The 20,490-nt window shown below is 39.5% G+C and overlaps 1 protein-coding gene across 4 annotated transcripts; it reads right to left on the bottom strand.

Annotated features, from left to right (window-relative positions):
* Positions 1 to 519: 519 nt before the first annotated feature.
* SPART (spartin) lies at positions 520 to 20,261 on the bottom strand. Of its 4 annotated transcripts, XM_054809948.1 has the most exons (11): positions 20,157 to 20,201; positions 18,670 to 18,782; positions 13,849 to 14,600; positions 12,528 to 12,725; positions 11,409 to 11,513; positions 9,504 to 9,633; positions 6,712 to 6,906; positions 5,558 to 5,716; positions 5,387 to 5,477; positions 4,332 to 4,380; positions 2,038 to 2,175 (listed from the first exon to the last, which is right to left on the bottom strand). In XM_054809948.1, the coding sequence occupies exons 3-10, from the start codon at positions 14,596 to 14,598 to the stop codon at positions 4,332 to 4,334; spliced, it is 1,677 nt and encodes a 558-aa protein (XP_054665923.1). In that variant the 5' UTR covers positions 14,599 to 14,600; positions 18,670 to 18,782; positions 20,157 to 20,201; the 3' UTR covers positions 2,038 to 2,175. The 4 variants fall into 4 exon arrangements, with proteins under 4 accessions (XP_054665897.1, XP_054665914.1, XP_054665906.1 ...); XM_054809922.1 differs by lacking the exon at positions 4,332 to 4,380 and having other exon boundaries at positions 520 to 2,175; positions 20,157 to 20,261; XM_054809939.1 differs by lacking the exons at positions 4,332 to 4,380; positions 11,409 to 11,513 and having other exon boundaries at positions 520 to 2,175; positions 20,157 to 20,261.
* Positions 20,262 to 20,490: the final 229 nt, after the last annotated feature.

Raw genomic sequence — 20,490 nt, 5'->3', positions numbered from 1 at the left:
AGACAAATTTGAAAGACTGAGTAACTGTGAAGAGAACAGTGGATTGAACAGTACAACTTGCCTGATACCAGTGGCATTTACATTTTTTTCCCTCAATATGTTACAACTTTGTCTCTTGAAGACTGTAAGACTTGGATCTTAACTGTTTTAATACAACTTGTTGTTCTGATGGTTTATAGATTAAACCAAAGGGCATGAGCTATATGCAAATCCAAAATGGGAGGGAGAAAGAAGATAGAAATACATACATCCCTATTGTTCCTAACAACAAAAATGCTTTTGCTAGTGTGAAGTCTTTAGTAGCCTTAAATTGGTTACACTTGCTGGCAAGTAACAGACTGTAGTAACAGAAATTGCTGGACCTTTTTAGTTTCTAGTATTTTAAGCTCTAATTGATGAGTTTGTTTCTATCATAGACATATTCCAATGCTGTTCTTCTATTACTTCAGAAGTGCAAGTCTTTCCACTCACTGATCCGTACAATAGCTTCACATCATAAAAAGGCCAAGCACAGATTAACCAATTTTAATTTCATCTTTATTTCCATAAATCAAAGTTACACTTCAGTGGTTAGATCCTTTGTTTCACATTTCTCACCGTAAATACACACCTACAGTAGCTACCACAAAATGTGCACCTATTACCATTCTAATAGACATTAGTTGTTACTGCAATTTTTCAATCTGACACAAATATAATTTCTAACAACCATTTATAGTTATTTTCTCCATTTACATGAAATTGATTTAAGTTGTAAGTTGATGGTGGTGTTTGCTGCAAGTCCTGCCAATATCAGAATGTGTAGCAGCTTTAAAACTCAGTAATAAACTGTTAAATAAGTAGCAGTGTAAAAGCATCTCAGAGGTTCTCCGTATGGAGTTATTTCCCACTGCACTAGGAGTAAGATGAAAAACCTACACAGTAGCATCTATTGTATTCCACACACATCTCTCCATTAAAAGGGCTTGTCTTCATACCCTTTAAAGATGTACCTTGTGCAACTATGAATTTAATGGAATAAAGATGCTGACAGTTAGAACTACTTGTTAAAGCAAATACATAATGTCTTCCATTAGGAGGCCATGATATATACTCTGAATCTTTCTGGATTGGCTGAAAAGTGCAGAATGCATAGAAGTTCCTAGTGTCCTCTACAGAACATTTTTTACAGAAAAATAATTTATGCAAAAACATACTTATCCTCTCTACATAAAAATCTCAATTTCAAAGAATCTTTGTATATTCCTCATGGAGTCAACAGGAGAACACATTTCTCTAGAGTTGTAAATACCCTCTTTTAGAAGAAATACTTGGTGTCTTTGGTTTGCTTATATGCTGGATGGAAAAAAAAATAGTTTTTAAGAGAATAAATACCTAATTACCTGAGGTTCATCTTTCATTTCTTCTAACATGAACTTTGGATAAGATTAGCTGTTTGGTAGCTGAAAAGAGAAACGCTCTACAAAACAATGAAACACAAAGCTTATTTTAGTAGCGCACATGAAATAAGACAAGGCTGGCTTAGTAAAGCTAACTCTTAAGGTTAGTTAAAAAACAAAACTAGTAATCCTATTTGTTCCAGAATTAGTAATCCTATTTGTCCTGTATCACCTCTTTCTTTACAAATATAAAGCATTACAAAAATATTCATAATAGTATTTCTACATAAATCTATTATTCCATATTATATTCTGAAAAAGTGCTTATAGGGGCAAGTTTATTAACTGCAAACTCCTATCCTTGCAGTTGTCAAAAACCCTGATCCAGTTGTATAAAACCCTTGTTCAATACAGAACAAGGAGTAAAAACAACTTTCATTCTTCCTTCTATGAAGACCCTCCCTATTTTTACATTTTCATGTCAAATTAAGTAACAGGTGCTTGAAAGGTACAGTGAGATTTGTGTTAAATCACAGATTAGCAATGTAGTTACTTCTAAATAGGAAGTTTCATCTCTAATGTAAGGCTTTGAGAAATATTTCATTGATTTCATTTTTTCTCTTTCTTCTCATTATCTAATACTTTATATTCATCCAGCACAGCATGGCCGGTTTCCTTTGCAGTTCTCTTTACAACAGCTTTGAGACCAATATTGTCGATGTTAAATGCTGTCACACCAACATTGATTGCAGAATTCATGGCGTTGTCTGTAGCATGGCCAGCATCATCTCCATACCTTAAAAAAGAGCAGTTTTATAGGTATATATACTTGTACTGTTCTCTTCACTATAATTCTTTTGAAAGTAAAAATTAAGCATTACCAAGAACAAATAATAAGCACATAGCCTGAATGTCTAAAGAATAAAATTAGAAATTACCAAGCCATTTGAGTAAGGGCTGCTCCTCTATCAGATGGATTACTGTTTAAAGATACCAATATGCTTCTGCCCTTTTTCCTCAAAAAACCTTCCAGTCTTTCTCCCTCCTTCCCCTCTAGTTTTGAAGAGAAGAGCAGAAGGCTTATCTATAGAACCAGAAGAAGAGGGGGGATGGTCATTGTGTGCAATAACACCTAAGTATTTTTTCATCTAAGTTCTCAGGTAAAACTCCTAGTAGCCTCTACTCCCTCAGGTAAGTCCTCACAGCTAGACCCTTGCAGCTGCTAAACCTTCTCAGTCTTTATCATGGGTGGTGGCACTGAGGAGGAGGAAGGGCAAACACTGTCCTGCCTTCTTGCCTGCTACAGAAAAAGGGACCGGAATCATCTCAGGTTTTGGTTTTTTTTTTCCTTCCTCAGTTGGTACCACCACTGCCAGAACAGTGCTTGGTTAGTACTCATCCTAGATCACCTTTCCTCTGTCTACATGGCATAATATGATACTATGTCTGGTGTAACAGCAACACACCAGCATGTTAGTTCAGAGTCCCAAATTAGACTCACTGAGGTAGTGCATCACTGCGCTCAAGCAAATTAACCCAGACAGTCTCTGCTCAAGCAAATTAACCCAGACAGTCTAAAGGGTCTCCTGGGTACAGAGAATTGCTGACACAGCTATGCTCATATGCTGGAGGTAGCAAGGTCCCTACAAAAAAATCCATTATGCAGTGAAAACTTATCTGAAGTAACCTGGAATCAATACAGTGGCAAAGGGGAAGAGGCGGCAGGGAGGAAAAGTTACACAAAACCCCAAAAGGCTCAGAGCTATCTTGAGGATTTCTTAAAAATTACCAGGAGATAAAAACTTGCAGTCTCTCCACTGGGCTGTGGGTCTAGCTTCTTTATGTTTTAGGGGGCAAGTCAGCAGTCTCATATTAATTGCTTAAGTGTGAGGAAGGGTACACAACTACACCAGTAGAGAGAGAGCATACTGAAGGAGGACAAGAATATAGTGAGAGCAGTAACTCCAGCTGTTCCAGGCAGCCAGCCATTTCCCCAGAGAGCACTGTCATCAGACAAACCAGGCCAAAGGGAAGTATTTCTGGCAGCACCAGAATCCCAGCAGTTCACCGAGTTACTTTTCTTCTGTGCTTCTTATGCCCATATTCTTTGAGGACCTCAAAATAAGGCTAGAGAGAAGCACACAATATCAAAGAATCCAGAAATCTATTGCGTTTTCAGTACAGCAGCCATGGCATAACGGCTGGAACAAAGAATGAATAAAATAATTAGTAATTAGTGCTTTTGTTTTGAATTCTCTGATAGAGCAACAGCCTTGAATCACTAACATCTGATTTGCAGATCACAATCTCACAGCAAAACTGCAGTATTTGTCAATTTGATTAGTTATTTTCACCTCAGGAACATCATAAGCCAGTTTTATATAACATCTGTAAAATGGGTAGCCTAACTTAAAGTAAGACTGTAGCTAATCCAATACAGTTAGACTAACAATTTCTTAATATTTGATAATTGATTTTTCAGTTTGCCTACCTCAGTCGCATCATTTGTAACTTTTTTTTTTTTTTTAAAGAAAAAGGTTGGGCAGATACTGCAGTTATTTATAGTATTGTAAAAAACCCACCAAGGTAGTAGCATGGTACTTTGGCAGGACTATTATTTCTGAAGCTATGTTTTCCCCCAGTTCTGATCAACATACACATATGATGAGTATCTCTTTATAATTCCATCCACAAAGGTACTGCAGCTAAATTTTAGCTGAGTTTTCTGCTGATTTAGAGAGACTGTGATGATGCTCCTTTAGCTTTGTTTCCATTAAATGGAATTTAGCTCATTCACTGAAGTATTTTGAGTTGCAGAAATCTTTGTCACTGAAGCAAAAAAAAGCTTCCAAAAGAGATATTATGTAGAATTTTAATTTATATAGATAGATTCTAAAGATCAAATATCAAATATTTTCAATTGTATTGTAATTAACTGCAACATTTAATTACTTATTGTTTTTCACTCTTAGTGGCTGTTGACTGCTGATCTCCGTATTTCCTATACAAAAAATACTAACGTGAATTTATGTGAAACGAGTGCCAGTACAATACCTCCTGACATTCCTACTGAAAACAAACATTAACAATAAAGCACCACTGACTAGAACTTCACTATTTAGCCTCCTATTTGAAATGCATCATAACGCAACCCTGAATGCCGATCCACTTTGTACTGTATGCTGATGATTCCCTTGTTACTTTCTGCTAGTAGCCTGTGTGCACTTTCAGCATTCCTTTTTAACATCTCTCTTGCTACACTTACCCATTCCATTATTCCACTTAACCTACATGCTTTTGCTTACTCTTCACTTTCTATTATACCTACTGCACTTTTTTTTTTTTTTTTGAGGGCTGCACTTCATACGTTTTGCAGTTAATTCAATATATTCCCTTATTCTGCACAGCATCTCCCAGTATATGCACTCATGTATGGGGTTTGCACAGCAAGGTTTTGGTAGCAGCAGTGCTACAGGGGTGGCTCTTCCCCCATTATCTTTTTCTAATAACATCTGTATTTTGCAAGTTGAGTCTATGCTATTATTCCCATTTATGCCTTAGATTTCCTTACACAATTTTGTTTTTTGTATCTCCTCACTTTAGTCAGACCTGCTGATAGATGAAGTTCTTCCATTTTTCTTAAGTTTAGCTAAGTTTACATAAATTCAGGATCAGAGCTGTGAGGTTTAAAGTAGTAACTTTCTTCATAAAGACATTATACTGTAGAGCGAAGACATAAATCTGAACATTATTTGTAACATAGCCTGAAGCTGAAGAATATTTCTAGAAGAGAGCTAAAAAATACCACAATCATTTACTCATTTCATATTTTTACTTACAGGAGATGCTCATTACTGTGCACTTAGCAGCTTATCATTTGCTGCATAATTAGAGCAAAGCACGTATTTCAGTTAGCTTCCCTGCACTATCATAAGCTTTTTTTTGCCAGTATTCAAACACAATGACAGTATGTTGTAGAAGACAAAAACAATAAAAACATAACTTACTTGTATTTGACAGTTTTCACAGTCTCACTTGAAACACTTTTAGCAATGCACTTAGCTGCACTTTCTAAACCTTGCCACACTGTTGAAAACCCTGTAAAAACAAACAGCTTATTTGAGTTCACAGCATTGAAAAATATGCAATTAAAAAAAAGCATAAGGAATTTCTATTACCTTGAATTCCACTTGCTGCTACCACCAGAGCACCATCAAAAGTGGATTTGCCATCTTTATCTTTCTTAAGGGATTCCGGAACTAATTTGCTGCCGTGCTTCTTCACGTGTGGAGCCAGCTCCCTTCCAACACAGCTTGCTATAGAACACACTCCCTCAACTACCATAAGACAACAGTATGCACATTATTTAGCAAGAACATAGAACATCTTTCTCTAAAAGCCCTTACATGTAATCAAAAGCTTCAGTGAAATCATAAGTGTTGTTTCTATTTAAATATGCTTATTTGAAAGACAGACTTTAATCCATGCTTAAGTACCCAACTGATAGAGAAGCAACCTTATTTTTCAGATTCTGCTCAGCTCCAATTCCTAAGAAACAAGTAAGGTTGGTCTTACAGCTAAAAAGCACTTTAAAAGAAATACATACACACACATCACATACTCTAGTTTTAAGATACTGTGTCGACTGTTTTATTATCCCCAATTTGCAGATAGGGAACAAGCTGTGTTTCTTTCCCGACCTGTCTTCTGGAGAAGTCTTTCTTACAATTACTTTAGCTCTTCAAAGTAATTTTATAACATCCAGCACAATTTTCTTTTAAACTTGGATGAGTTGCTAGACACTAAATATAAACATTAATGCAAATAAATAACAGAATGAAGTCACTGAGAGCTGCTAGGGTTACCAAGCACCTCTGAACACCAAGCCATTTCTATCTGTGAGTTTATACATAGTCTAATAGACTTGTTTCAGGTGTGCATATTTAAAACCACGCAGACACACATTCTCTAGTGGTACAATATGTATGCTAGTAACCAGGGACAGTACAGCTTTTAAAATATGTGGTTATCAACTTAAGAAGAGAGAGAGATCATTTTGAGTTAACTTTCTAAAACTGAGAAAAACATGCCAATCTTAAGACTGTACAGATTATTCTTTTAGGAAAGAAAAAGATGCCTCAAGGCCATATAATAAATATTAGTCCTTAAGCATGTCTCTCACAGGAGATAACTAGGCACAAACTACTGATCACTGGGTTTCATCAGGTCAGTCCTTCCTCTAGTTCATTGCCTAGAGAAACCAGCTCTCATTTTACAGAATATTTATTATTTAAGGCAAAAATATAATATACTATGAGATGGAAATTTTTACCTAAGAATTGGCTGACTTTCACAGCTCCTCCGGTAGCCTGTTTTGCTACTTGAAGCCCCTTTGCTACAGTTGGGTTGACTTCCAGAGGTTTTTCTTCTGGTTGAATGTGTTCTCGCAGTTTAGAAGCTCCTTTGTGGATAGCTTTACCAGTATATTCTGCTCCTTTTATTAGGCCCCAGCTTACCCAAGATGCACCTTCAAGGCAAAAAACCATGTTTCTTAGAATGGACAATTTTATAGACTATGATTCCTACAGCTTTCCCTCCTCTGCCTCTGCAACAGTGGCTTTAGAAACATTCCTGATTACACACTTGCAATTATACTCTTCCCTGAATGGGCCAGCGTGAATTCCTGCGGTGATTTCTGCTCCTACACCACTCACATTTTTTGAAGTCCCTTTATTTAATAGAACCAGCCCTCATCCAAATGTCAGCTTAATACAGTGTCCTGGTTTCAGCTGAGAGGGTTAATTTTCTTCATAGAAGCTAGGATGAGGCTATGTTTTGGATTTGTGCTGGAAGCAGCGTTGATAATATAGAGATGTTTTTCTTATATGGACCTATTGTTGAGCAGTGATTACACAGATCCAAAGCCTTTTCTGCTTCTTGCACTGCCTTACCAGCGGGATGGCTGGGGGTGCACAAGCTGGAGGATACACAGATAGGACGGGTGACCCAGACTGACCAAAGGGATATTCCATACCATATGACATCATGCTCAGTTTATAAGGAGCTTGGGGGAAAAGGAAGGTGGGGAGGAGAGGGCAGTGTTCAGAGTGATGCCATTTGTCTTCCCAAGTAACCGTGACGCGTGACAGAGCCCTGCTTCCCTGGAGATGGCTGAACACCTGCCTGCCCATGGGCAGTGGTGAATAAATTCCTCGTTTTGCTTTGCTTGTGCGCGTGGCTTTTGCTTTACCTATTAAACTGTCTTTATCTCAACCCACGGGTTTTCTCACTTCAACTTTTCCAATTCTCTCCCCCATCCCGATGGGGGGGGTGGAGTAAGTGAGCAGCTGCTGACAGGGGTAAAACCACAACATACAGATACTCATTTTTTTAATAGATATCCAATCTCCAGCTGGGTGATAGAACTGCACATCTCAATGCTATTAACATTCTGAAAGGTACAACCCAACCCTCTAGCCCTCCCAGCAGATTCATATTTATTGCAATCAGCTGGTGGTCATTAGTACATTCCAAAGGTTCTCAGAGGAAAAAAAATGTTTATCTGCAGAAATCACAATAGACGCCTGCTTTAATGTAACTGCTCATACAGGAATAAAATTATTCTCTCACAGTGGTTTGAGTCACAGGGGGTTATATCTAACATACAGTCAGATGAGAAGCCTAACTCATTTGCAATGAACAAGACTGTTGCAAATGGATTTAAATTCTGCACTGTCTTTACAGAGCCCATCAAAGTATCCTTTAGACGATCACCCCACCTTCTGTGATGGGGTTACAGCGTTGGTGGATAAGGGAAGGGCAACTGACATCATCTACCTGGACTTGTGCAAGGCATTTGACACTGTCCCGCATGACATCCTTGTCTCTAAATTGGAGAGACATGGGTTCAATGGATGGACCACGCAGTGGATAAGGAATTGGCTGGATGGTCGCGCTCAAAGAGTTGTGGTCAATGGCTCAATGTCCAAGTGGAGATCAGTGACGAGTGGAGTTCCTCAGGGGTCAGTACTGGGACCGGCACTGTTCAACATCTTTGTCGGCAACATGGACAGTGGGATCGAGTGCACCCTCAGCAAGTTTGCCGACAACACCAAGCTGTGTGGTGTGGTTGACACGCTGGAGGGAAGGGATGCCATCCAGAGGGACCTTGGCAGGCTGGAGAGGTGGGCCCGAGCAAACCACATGAAGTTCAGCAAGGCCAAGTGCAAGGTCCCGCACGTGGGTCGGCGCAATCCCAAGCATGACTATAGGCTGGGTGAGGAATGGATTGAAAGCAGCCCTGAGGAGAAGGACTTGGGGGTATTGATTGATGAGAAGCTCAACATGAGCCTGCAATGTGCGCTTGCAGCCCAGAAAGCCAACCGTGTCCTGGGCTGCATCACAAGAAGCATGGCCAGCAGGTCGAGGGAGGTGATCCTGCCCCTCTACTCCGCTCTTGTGAGACCCCACCTGGAGTACTGCATCCAGCTCTGGGGGCCCCAGTACAGGAGAGACATGGAGCTGTGGGAGCGAGTCCAGAGGAGGGCCACGAAGCTGATCAGAGGGCTGGAGCACCTCTCCTGTGAGGACAGGCTGAGAGAGTTGGGATTGTTCAGCCTGGAGAAGAGAAGGCTCCGGGGAGACCTAATTGCAGCCTTCCAGTACCTGAAGGGGCCTACAGGAAAGATGGTGAGGGACTGTTTATCAGGGAGTGTAATGACAGGACAAGGGGTAATGGGTTTAAGCTGAAGGAGGGTCAATTTAGATTAGATGCTAGAAAGAAATTCTTTACTGTGAAGGTGGTGAGACACTGAAACAGGTTGCCCAGAGAGGTCGTGGAGGCCCCATGCCTGGACGTGTTCAAGGCCAGGTTGGATGGGGCTTTGGGCAACGTGGTCTAGTGGAGGGTGTCCCTGCCTACAGCGGGGGGTTGGAAATAGATGATCTTTAAGGTCCCTTCTAACCCAAACCATTCTATGATTCTATCATCACTACTGGAACTGGTGAACAACTCCTTCTGACCACTCAGCTTCTACCAGCACACATGCATTTAGGTGAAAATAACTGCTTAAGTGTTACTCACAGAGGTTTATACTCAACACAATCCTCTTATTACAACAGTACCTGACAAGATTCCATGGGCAACTTTCTCGCTCCATTCTGGCAACTCTTTCTGATTTTCTGCTCCTTCAGGCTGCGGTTGGATATGTACGGTCTGAGGCAAGTTAACTGCATCACTAGAGGCTTCTGAAGGCTAACAAGTGAAAGTAAACACCTGAGAATCAGCTTAACAACATATCATCAGAATTTCCATCTTAGATGTTTTAGATCATACAGATCCATTATCAGAAAGTGCTAATGCTGTGTATTCCTTGGGTAAGTGTACAGAAATTCAATGGAAATTTGTGATTCAATTACTTTTGCACAGAAATGCTATGCATTTGAGAAAAGTTTATCAGACAGCTCAGCATTTTCCATACATTTTCTTCATCCAGTTACAATTAAAAGATTTGCACGGCAACACGGCCATATGGTTAAGTAACTAAGTGGAGAAAACTTACAGTACAAGTTAATTAGCAAAAAAGATAAAAGATTTGTCCATCCATCATTTTTATCTTATCGGAGGGAAGTCAACTCTGTTGTTATTCAGTACGGGAACCACAGTCCAGCTGCACGAAAAGAATGCAGCTGTTCTGGTTGTTTTGCTTCTTATCCTTCTCTCCCAAATTCAAAAATAAAGGACATTATTCATTCTATGTGCTGTTGGTGCTTTTGCAGACTGGCACAGCCAAGGAACGCATCAAGTTGTGTATGATACTGTTCCCAATTTCAAGTTGGATGGATAGGTTTGGTGTGATTTCATGTCAAACACGAGAGTTTCTGGAGTAGATATTAATGGTTCAAGCACAGCAACCACCAGTCTGGTTAGTGTTTCTAAAAAATTTAACATCACTTTACACAGTTCACAGACAATGCCTAATTAAAATTTAATTAGAGAAAGCAAAAAAAAATTGTAATACATTTAGGTTTTGGTTAGGATTCTATTTTTAAGACTTTTCCAAAGTAAAAGTAAAAAAATAAACATTTCAATGATTGAAAACACTGCTAGTTAATGAGGGACAGTAAGAAAAACCTTTTTGTTTAGTCTAGAAGAGTCTTTATGAAAGCATTCATAAATGAAACCTATAAACCAATTAGAATACACAATATAGAAGAATATTTGATATTGCACGGAATTCTTAGATTCCTCTGAAATATTTACTGGAAATAAAAATAGGGTATTGCACAAAGACAGCGTTGCAGTAAAACAAAACAAAAACAACATTAACAGAAAAGAGTACATTAAGTCTTGGAAAGTTGCTAAGTTAACAGTGTATCACTGACTTATACTATATCATCAATTACTGCTTGACAGCAGGGTGAAACCTCATGTTTAAGAAATGTCTTTAGCATGTTACCAAAACACTTCGGGGACAAGGCAGGAGAAAGGACCTTAATACACAGCTACAACTACAGAAACCAACAAAAAAATCCCAGTAAAAAACCCCAAAGTGTGCTCCAGATATAATTTAGTTACACCACAGTTTGGGTCACTATGTAGAAAAACATTCAACAGACTTTCAAGGACTTTGCTAAGGAGCAGAAATGGGTTCTCTAATAAGACAAGAGACTCTGTACTATAATTACATTAAATATACTTGTTAATTAGATCCTCATGAGTACTATATAGAACAGATACATTAAAGGGCCATCAGACTAGGCTTTGAAATATTTGTGTTCTATCACAAAGTTTTTAAAACTCCAGAAATGTGCTACTGATTTGCAAAATGTGGTAGCCCGCAGTAATTGAACCAGCTCTTAACAAAGAAAAACAAATTAAAAAAAAAAACCCACAGGGCACAGCATACAGTGCTGCTTTCAACTAAGTCTGGAATCTCAGCAGTTCTAACATGTATTTTAGTGACATATTTTTTTTTATTTTTTTTTTTTTTTACTATAAAATTTTGGAATCACTGTCCTGGAATTTACCTGGACTTTGTGGCCAGACATCTGTTTAAATTTATCTTCAAAATGCGCTCTCTCAGTTGCTGGGAGCTCTGAAGATAACCCTACTCTCTCATGGGATCCTGGCACCTGTGACATTGTATCAGGGAACATTAACAAAAACATGGAATTTTAGGACAACAAGGAACTAATGAGATATCCAATTTGAACTACTTCTACGCAGGAAAGATTACAGAAATTCTATCCAGTAAGTCCTCCACTGAAATATCACATAATTCTGTAGGACTTTTCCCTTTGAAGTAAGAAGTACTGGCCTCCTGTGCTAGTGAAATTTCCTGCTGAACTCAACAGGGATTTATAACATAACAGAACTTTTCCCACGTGGCATGCTGCAAACTGGTCCTTCATCATCACTGCATTCAAGTCTTGGTGATTCAACAAGATTTTATCTTTCATGAAAAGATATAATCTTGCTATGAGCTTTTAAGTAGTTATTGATTACCGTTCTTCCTGAACTGGTGCTCCAGTGCTCTTACAGTAATATTTTTCATCTTTTTTCCAGTCACTGTATCTTACTGCACCTTCATTAGACTATGGGTTATTTTCTGTTTTCTCTATCTGTTAATATCTTTCTGCACTAAGGCACCAGGTTTATCTATTTTGAGATCCCATTTGGAAGCAGATTCTCGAGGCATGCAGTATTTTCACAGGTCTTCTCTGAAGCAGCTTACTATTTTTGAACTGTAAACACGTTTGGGCCCAATATTCCGAGAATCGTATCATCAAGACTACACAGAGAGTGTGTGCACACACGGAGGAAAAATGTGCTTTATCCTGAACAGAAAATTTCATTTTGGGTCTTACGTTCTCTTTTGGAAAATAGAGAAAATATTCAAAATGGTCTCCAATTCCTCTCTGTGCTTACACTTTAGTATTTTAAAATTTCTGTCCTCCCATCTCACAGAGCATACAGTTTCATTACTAGGTTGCTTCATCTTGGCTGCTTTATTTATTTCTCACTGGTGATCTTAGCAAGCAAGACATGGAACTTTGCAGTTTTACAAAACTAAATGTAAATGGGAGAACGTACTGATTGTTTCCACCTTTCCTTATTGGCTTAAAAAAGGCAGCACAGGAATTTACCTGGATTCGAAGGTCAGACATCTGTTTTAAGAGATCCTCAAAGAGCTCTCTGTCAGCTGCTGGAAGTTCTGAAGACAGCACTACTCCCACGTAGGACCCTGGTATCTGGGACATCGTGTCAGGGAACATGTAGACTCCAGTATTGCAGCACAGAACAGGAGACTGGTTACACATCAGAGGATACAACCAGTCACAAACCTAGAAAAGATAAATATATAAAGGAATTAAAGTATCCTTTTAAAAAGAAAGGCATGTAGAACGTACTGATAAGCACCACAAATTTGATTTTCCATAAAGTTTAGTAAGAAAAATAAAAAAGCCTTATGCCATCTTGAAAAAAAAAAAGTAAAAAGTAAAAAAGAACCCCCAAACAAAAAAAACCCCACCTCACTGTGGAAATACCACTCTTGATCAGTTCTGATAGTCTACTATAGAGAAAATACTAATTTCCACAGAACTATAATTCAGACTGGTAGCCTCTTAACTGAGGTCTAGTCTTGAGGCCTAGGTATAGAAGCAGATGAAACACACTGCCAAACAAGTCGGGCTTCGCAGTGCCTGTAAGTTCCTGTAGCTCTCAGGACAGGTTTATATGATAGCATAAAGAGAATGTATGGTCGTCACTGGCCGACTGTTGAACACTGCTAACACAGGTGGAGGTGAACCAGCAGACCCAAAACCAGAAGGTGTTTTTGTTTATTCCTCCAAATTTCTCCTTCGCTAATGAGAATTCCAACAACCAGTCTTAGCAGCAACAACGAGATCCAAAGTCAGAAACCTGACCAGAGACACAATGTACATTACAGAACACGCCTGCATGAAGCAAGCACAGGCTAAAAAATTCAACTGCATCTTTGTTATTTGTAGTTCAGAATCTAGACTAACATGGGCCCTCAAATTCCAAATTATCAGTTGTGCTAACTGCAATACCTTATCACTGACTGAGACTGAAGCGAGTAGCACACAAGCCCATTTTACACTGATGTGTTACAATGGGTTTATCAACATGTCTGCTCTACGTAAAGAAAGGGAAGTTAATTTTATGAAATGAAAAGGAATGTTAAATCAGCTCCTTTAGAAAATGGAATTCACCAGAACAGTCAGCACTTGAGAACCCTGGGAAGACACAGAGGCCATTTTCTCAGAAAAAGTCATAAAAGCATGTATTTGCAGAAAAACATTTTTCCAACAGATTTCATATCCTTCATAGTGTCACATGCACATTTAGGCTCAGAAGAGCAAGAACTTCAGTAGATTACCTTTTAAAGTTTTATGACAGCTTTTGAAATATAATTAAAGGAGAAAATTATTTTTCTGTTACCTGAAGAAATGCAGGTGGACGATTCTGGGCCGTCCCACTCTCTGTATCCAAGAACTTCACAATGCGTAGATATCCAGGATATGAAGGAGCACTAACCTGCCCATCAGGAGTCACAAAGAATATCTGTACTCCTTGGGGAATCAAGATCAGCTCATCTGCATCCACCCCTAGGTTTTCAAGGGGGGGTGGCTGAGTACACTTACTGTAGTAGTCCTCACCTACAGAAGAAAACTCCCCAGAGTCTGTGCCATAAGACACAGTGAAATGGCCATTGGTAGCTTGAGGAGTATAGGCAGGAGGTGCTTCATTTGCAGGTGGCTGACTCGGTACAAACAGTGACTTAGGGGCTGGGGGTCTTTCTGGCTTTTCTTTGGAAGGAATGGATGGGTACAACTTGGGCACCCCAGCAGGGGCATCCATTGCAGCAGGACCTGCTTGTACAGGTGGGGTGTTTTGTTCTAGAATGCAGAGTCGAGCGTGAACGTTTTGGAGAGTCTCCCTCATCTTCTGTTGCATTTGCCTGGCAGATTCCCACTGGGCCACTACACATGCAGGACCCTGCAACGGAATGCTAAGTCCTCGGAGCAAGTGGTCACGTCCTTGCTTATAATAGTTTCTTGCCTCTTCCTTCTGACCCAGTTCATCTGTATTCACTCCTTTATTGATTAAAATAAAGGCTTTCCTGTACTCTTCATTAATAGCTTTAATATTTGCATCTTCTTGCGTAACCGGATCCTGTAGTTGTTCCATTACTGCAAATTGGAATAGATTAGTAAGAGCATTCACAGATAAAGCCAAAATTTACCTCAGAATAAGATGTCTTCTAATTGGTTTCTAACAATGACCATACTTTGTGTATTAGCAAAAAGCTATCTAGTTGCTTGGTACAGTGTCTGATATGTTACGGTTATCTCCTATTAACCTTTGGATTTAGAATATATGATTCCAAGTTAGCAAGGAATTTAACTATCACATCTAGTTACATCACAGACAGATATTTCTTAAAAAATAAACATCAGAAGAATATGGATATGACTGATATTAAAAGTTCCGTCTTAAAAAGTATTAAGATCAGTAGCAAATGATGGACTAAAAAAAAATACTAAAAATCTAACTTTACTTTTGATAATATTTTCCAAAAAATCTCTAGGGTATTAAAAAAAAAAATCAGTTAACATTTTGTCTATTTAAATAAAGGCTGAACTTACAAACTCAGTACATTTTTATTCAAATTATTTAAGGGAAAGCAGCCAACAGACTTAAATCTTGATAGACTTCAAGACAGACACAGAACTGGGAAGAAATACTTCAAACAGTAAAAGCTATGCCTTACGAAATGAAAACAGGGAATTACTTATTTCCTTTACAGTGTTTATAAAGTGAGAAAGATGACCGGTGTTTTCCCTTTGCTCCCCAGGTGACAAAAACGTGAAGTACTGATATATACAAGAGGTTGCAGGTTCTATTTCTATTTTGGAATGTATTCCTCATACAGCCTCATATATATTTCAAAACTGAAGAGCAGAAAAGAATCCAATAGGTTTACTTGAATTTTAAAATGCATAAAACCCACTGTTTTAACTGAATGCAGGTCTTCAGTCTTGGCCAAATGCAGCAAATACCAATCATTCTTGGACTAAGATTGTGTTTACAACAAACAATGTAAAAAAAAATTCCAGTGAGGTTTTTTGCTAACAGTGTTGAGAGGCGTTGTCAATTCAGAAAAACCAGAGTAAAGATCATGGACAACAAAAACAGGATACTATTTAAAAATGAAAGAGCATGGATTTTTAAGAAAAACCATGATTCTGTACTCTAAGCTGGATCAAAGAAAGGAGAAAAATCTAGAGATATCTGTCAATCATAATGATAGCAAACTACAGAAAACACGGGGATAAGTAAAATCCAAAGTGTGAAAAGAAAAATACTTCCATTACACATACAGAAGCATTAATGCCACTGTACAAAGCACTAGTGAGACCTCACACAACATTGAGCCACAATCAAGAAAGCTGCAGCTGAGCAGGAAGTGGCATGCAGAAGGCTACTGAAATTCCCTGGTGAATCAATCACTTTTCCCTAGATACAGGTATATTTGGCTTACCAAGCCAATAAATCAAAGGCTAAAAGATTGGATTAGCCTCTATAAATAAACTGGATGAAAAGAACTAAGTACATCAGGAAAGAAGAAAAGAACTAGTGAAATCCAAACTTTTATTAAAATCCTGAAATAGTACCTACATTTAAAGTTTATTTAATGTCTTTTCTTGTTTTAGTCTAACTATCAATAAAGTAAAAAAAAAATAATATATATATATATAATCTGGAAAATATCCTTCCTCTACTCCAACAAAAACAGAGAAACTTAAGAACTGCAGGTCATGAAAAGATTTTAAAGAGGCAAAGATGGAATGCTGTGCTCTACTCCTAGATCCATTACAATCAAAATGCAGATAGCACTTATGTGACTGATGCATCTGCAGTCACATGACAGAAGTTCCATGTAACCTGAAACACATCTGTATTTTTATGACGTGACAGAATTCAACTTCATGCAAAAGCCAAGGTGCATGACTTCAGTCCAACGACAGACACGTAACTAGGAATACGGCAGGCATGGCTTGAGAAGGCAGCCCACATGGAGCCGATCAGCAGCGACTCAAGCCACAAGGCTCGCTGCCCATTACCCACAGCAGAAAAATTAATCTGGGGCTGGAAGAGATTTTTCTGGTTGACTGCAGTCAATCACTGCCAATAGGCTGGACATCTTTGATTTAAGCTGAAGAACAACACTGGCATAAGAATAAATGTGTATTTAATAACAACCAAGGACATCAAGTTTAGAAGTTATACACATGCTTCTGACCAGCACAACAGCAAGCAATTATAATGAAAGTAATCGGAAAGAACTCTAATGAGTTTATGAATATAGCTGGATCCTTACATGAAAAATTATATGACATGGTTAAGTATATTTTATGATCTAGGAGAGCCGTTCTTGTGTTCCTATATCACTCATAAGATGTCCATTGGTTATTAAGTTTCCACATAATAATAATTAAAAAAAGACATTAACCATTTAACATATGCATAGTCAAATTATTTGCTAGCAAAAAACCTAGGGACTCCCAAACCACATCCTCTTCTGTCAACAACTGTACTTACTAATAAAAAAATCCAGTTTTCCTTTTAAGAAGGGTACAAGATATAACTAATTTAACAGTAAAGAACTCTGATTTTAAAATTATTGTAGGCTTCCAAAAATAGAAAATGTTTAGAAGACTGAGAAAGAGTTTAACCTAACATCACAGCTTACTTCTTTATGAGCACAATTTAGTGTTTTGACATTTTTAGTGCCTGTGAATCCAATTCTGTAACAAGTCCCTTCTTAAGGCTTTAAGTAAACAATTCACTTGTGTGAACACAACTGTAGCACCATAGTCTACTTTGCCCCATTTGTTTTATTTTTTTCTGGGGGAGGATAAGGTAGAGAGACTTTCCAGATTTAAAATAATTCTTTTGCTAGTGATTCTTAGTATACAACAAGAAGAGAGATCAAACAAAACCCTAAAGTCATAGTTACGTTTTAACCTAATAGTTAATTAATTTACTATTCACTGTATGCTCATCATACTGTCAACACTACTGTTCATGCTAAAGCTCAGCCTTTATTAACACTAAAAAGGTCTGTAAGAAAACAGAGATGTCAGCACGATCAGTGTATACAGAGCACTAGTGCATGGCCATGCACTGCAGAGCTACAAAAGCTGTCTCAGCAATTCAGAAGAGTGGGAGTGTTACAACTAATCTCTGACTGTTTGAAACATCCCAAGTTTGCAGTGTATGTACAGTATAGTTACCATCAAACTATGCATTTGGGTGGCAAAGCACTTGGAAAAGGAGGAAGAAATTCACAGTAGATTTTAAGTTTAACACAAGATCATTAAGAGTCAGCCTGAAAAGCTGAATTGAATTCATTCTTATTAATTTATTAAAATTAATACAAAATAATAGATATTATGAAGTAAATAAACCAAAATGGATTGCTCCGTCACAACACAAGAGAAGAAATACTCTCTGAAATGGAACATTTAAGTAGCAATTTGATCATATCCAAGGAAGATGCTCAGTCATTATTATTTTCAGTGTATGATCTTAATATAGTATTTAAGTGCCCTGCATGTTTTAGTATTTATCTGTAATCCATTTCTGTATAATGCAAAATCTTATATCCTCTGTTTTAAAGCTGAAATAAATTGCAAAGCGTATAATACTAAATAAAAGAATACTGCAAAAAAGAACCTGGGGTCCTACAGATGGTATAGATTGGCCCAGATCTGCACTACTTAGTGCTAAATAAGATTTAGAGGAACTTGTCTTGGAGAAAGCTGGTCCAAAACAGAGCTAAGAAAAGCGATAACAGGCACTGTAGATAATCACAGATCAATCCAGTGCTTGAGCTCATTCCTTGGTCCTTTTTCATTTATCAGTTCAGATATACTCTGTGGTTTTAAGTGACCAAGGGAGGCTACAGTGCAACCAAAAAACTCGAGTTCAATCTGGTATCATAAGCAAACATCTCAACTATGCGGCTGACCATCCTTCCTCTGCAGCAGCAAACCCTAGTTAATTAAAAAATAATGTATACTAAAAAAACCAAGCAGCTCAATGGTGGATATCACTGCCAGAAGGTAAACATGAAACTTAAAGCGTATTAAGAGGATTAAATACCCTGACTGACAGAGGTAGGGCACTCTTTCCAACTCACTATTTTTGAAACCTGGGGGGTGTAAGGGAGAAAAAAGCAAAACCAGAACAAACCCCTTAATCCAAGAGTTCTTTCTATATGTCAATTGTTTTTCTATCAGCCACTGACTTCAAAGATGAAGAAGATGGAGAACTACCATGCAGACAGAATTGTTTGAGTCTTATTTCTGTAGGGAAAGAGCAATTAAGAAATCATTAGTAACTTTCAAGAATTTAGAGAACAAACTGAATTAAAATAAATGTTATAAAGGATTTAAACTAATACAAGCCAGGTAGTAGCTGATAAATTTACCTTTTTTTGCTTTTAGTTTAAACTACTTTGTTTATAGCCCTTAAATTTTTCATTAAGTGGTGGCCTACTGTTAGTTTCTAAGCACCCAAGGCTAGAAAATATAAAAAACTAGACAACAGTCAGTGATCTGATCTAACATGGTAATTAATTCTTACTCTCTTAAAATTACTTAAGTCTTCAATAAACTCCCATGTTCTGACATTTCAACCTGTACCATCTTCTCTGGCCAGTATCCCAACACCTATATTCACCCAGTGAGCATGTCTAATTTCCCTCCTCTCAGTATTACTGCTGTTTCAAGCCTTTTTTTGTCCAAATAAATGGACTGAATTTCTGACTCCTTGGTCTGTACGTCCATTGCAGAGCTTTTAGGCTCTGAGTGCCTACTCGGCACTTCTCTAAAAAAGGAAAGTGAAAAACCAGTATGGCAGATAATTCCCTTCACCATGCAGCTGTCCGGCACTTGTGTTTTTCACAGTATTCAAGTACAAAGTCATCATCACTATCTACCATTCTGTGGCCAAAAATTCGAACAACATCACGGAAAATTTAGCGCTACATAAGATTGCTATTTAATACTTTTTCATCAGCAGTGTGCCTGCCAGTTTCTCATCATTGCCAACCCATTTTTCCGCATACAAACAACTCGAACCCAAACTGACATGATTCTTTTCAAAAATACAAAATACAAGGAGCAGTTTTCCAAAGTATTTTGACAACCAACCTCTCAGTTCCTTAAGGAGACACTCAATAAAAATTATTATCATGGCTACTTTAACCTGGCCTGGTGACACCCCACCCTGCCGCCCCGGCTCTCCCTGGCACCAGAGCTCGCGTTGGTGAGGGGGCACCGCCACCCCCCGCCCCAGCCCTACCACCGCTCGCCCGGCAGCGGAGGGGGATTCCCTGCTCCTTCGGAGTCGGCCTGACAGCACCGCGGAGATGCGGGGCTCCACACCTGCCGGCCGGCCTCAGGCCTCTCCGCAGCGGCACGATACTCGCCACCCGAGCGCTGCCACCGCCCACCAGGCCCTGCCCAGGACCGTGTCCTGGTTCCCCGCCGCTCACGCATCTACCCCCCGCCCCGCGCTGACAGGAGGGACGCCTTCGCTTCGGGACACCGCCCGCGAAAGCCCGGGGGCAGCCGAGGCGGCGGCGGCCGCACTGTGGTGCCCACCCCACGACCTCCTGCCTGCCCCGCCCCGGGAGAACAAGCCGCCTCACCGCAGCCCGTCGGGCCGGAGCTCACCTGAAGAAACCAAATCCCCGTCAGCCCGGGAGCGTCCGACCTCGCAGCCGCGCCCACCGAACCAAGCGCCGCTCGCCGCACCCCGGCCCGGCCCCGCCCACCTGCTCCACCCCCTCCTGGGTCAGGCGGCAGTGGGCGGGGCCGTCGGCACGCGGCTGTGACGCCACCAAGGGCGCGTTGCGGGGGTGCGCGCGGGGAAGGCCGGTGCTGAGGCGGAGGGGGCGGGGCCAGCGCTGAGGAGGGCGTTCGCTTCGGCGGCAGCCATTCGGGGGTCAGTGGCTGTGCGGCGGGCTTTTTGGCGGGGGAGGGCTGGGAAGTGAGAGAGAGCCTCGGC

This window comes from Grus americana, chromosome 1 (genome assembly GCF_028858705.1).
Source record: "Grus americana isolate bGruAme1 chromosome 1, bGruAme1.mat, whole genome shotgun sequence".
NCBI classification, from domain to species: Eukaryota; Metazoa; Chordata; class Aves; order Gruiformes; family Gruidae; genus Grus; species Grus americana.
This window is presented reverse-complemented; position numbering and strand designations above follow the sequence as displayed.

Excerpts from the sequence above, each read along its gene's own strand:
- SPART (XM_054809922.1), bottom strand. The coding sequence starts at position 14,598 with ATGGAACAACTACAGGATCCGGTTACGCAAGAAGATGCAAATATTAAA. Across the intron at positions 9,634-11,408 it reads TGTCTGGCCACAAAGTCCAG|CCTTCAGAAGCCTCTAGTGA; the intron begins GTAAATTCCAGG and ends TTCACTTGTTAG. Across the intron at positions 5,717-6,711 it reads GAAAGTCAGCCAATTCTTAG|TTGAGGGAGTGTGTTCTATA; the intron begins GTAAAAATTTCC and ends GTCTTATGGTAG.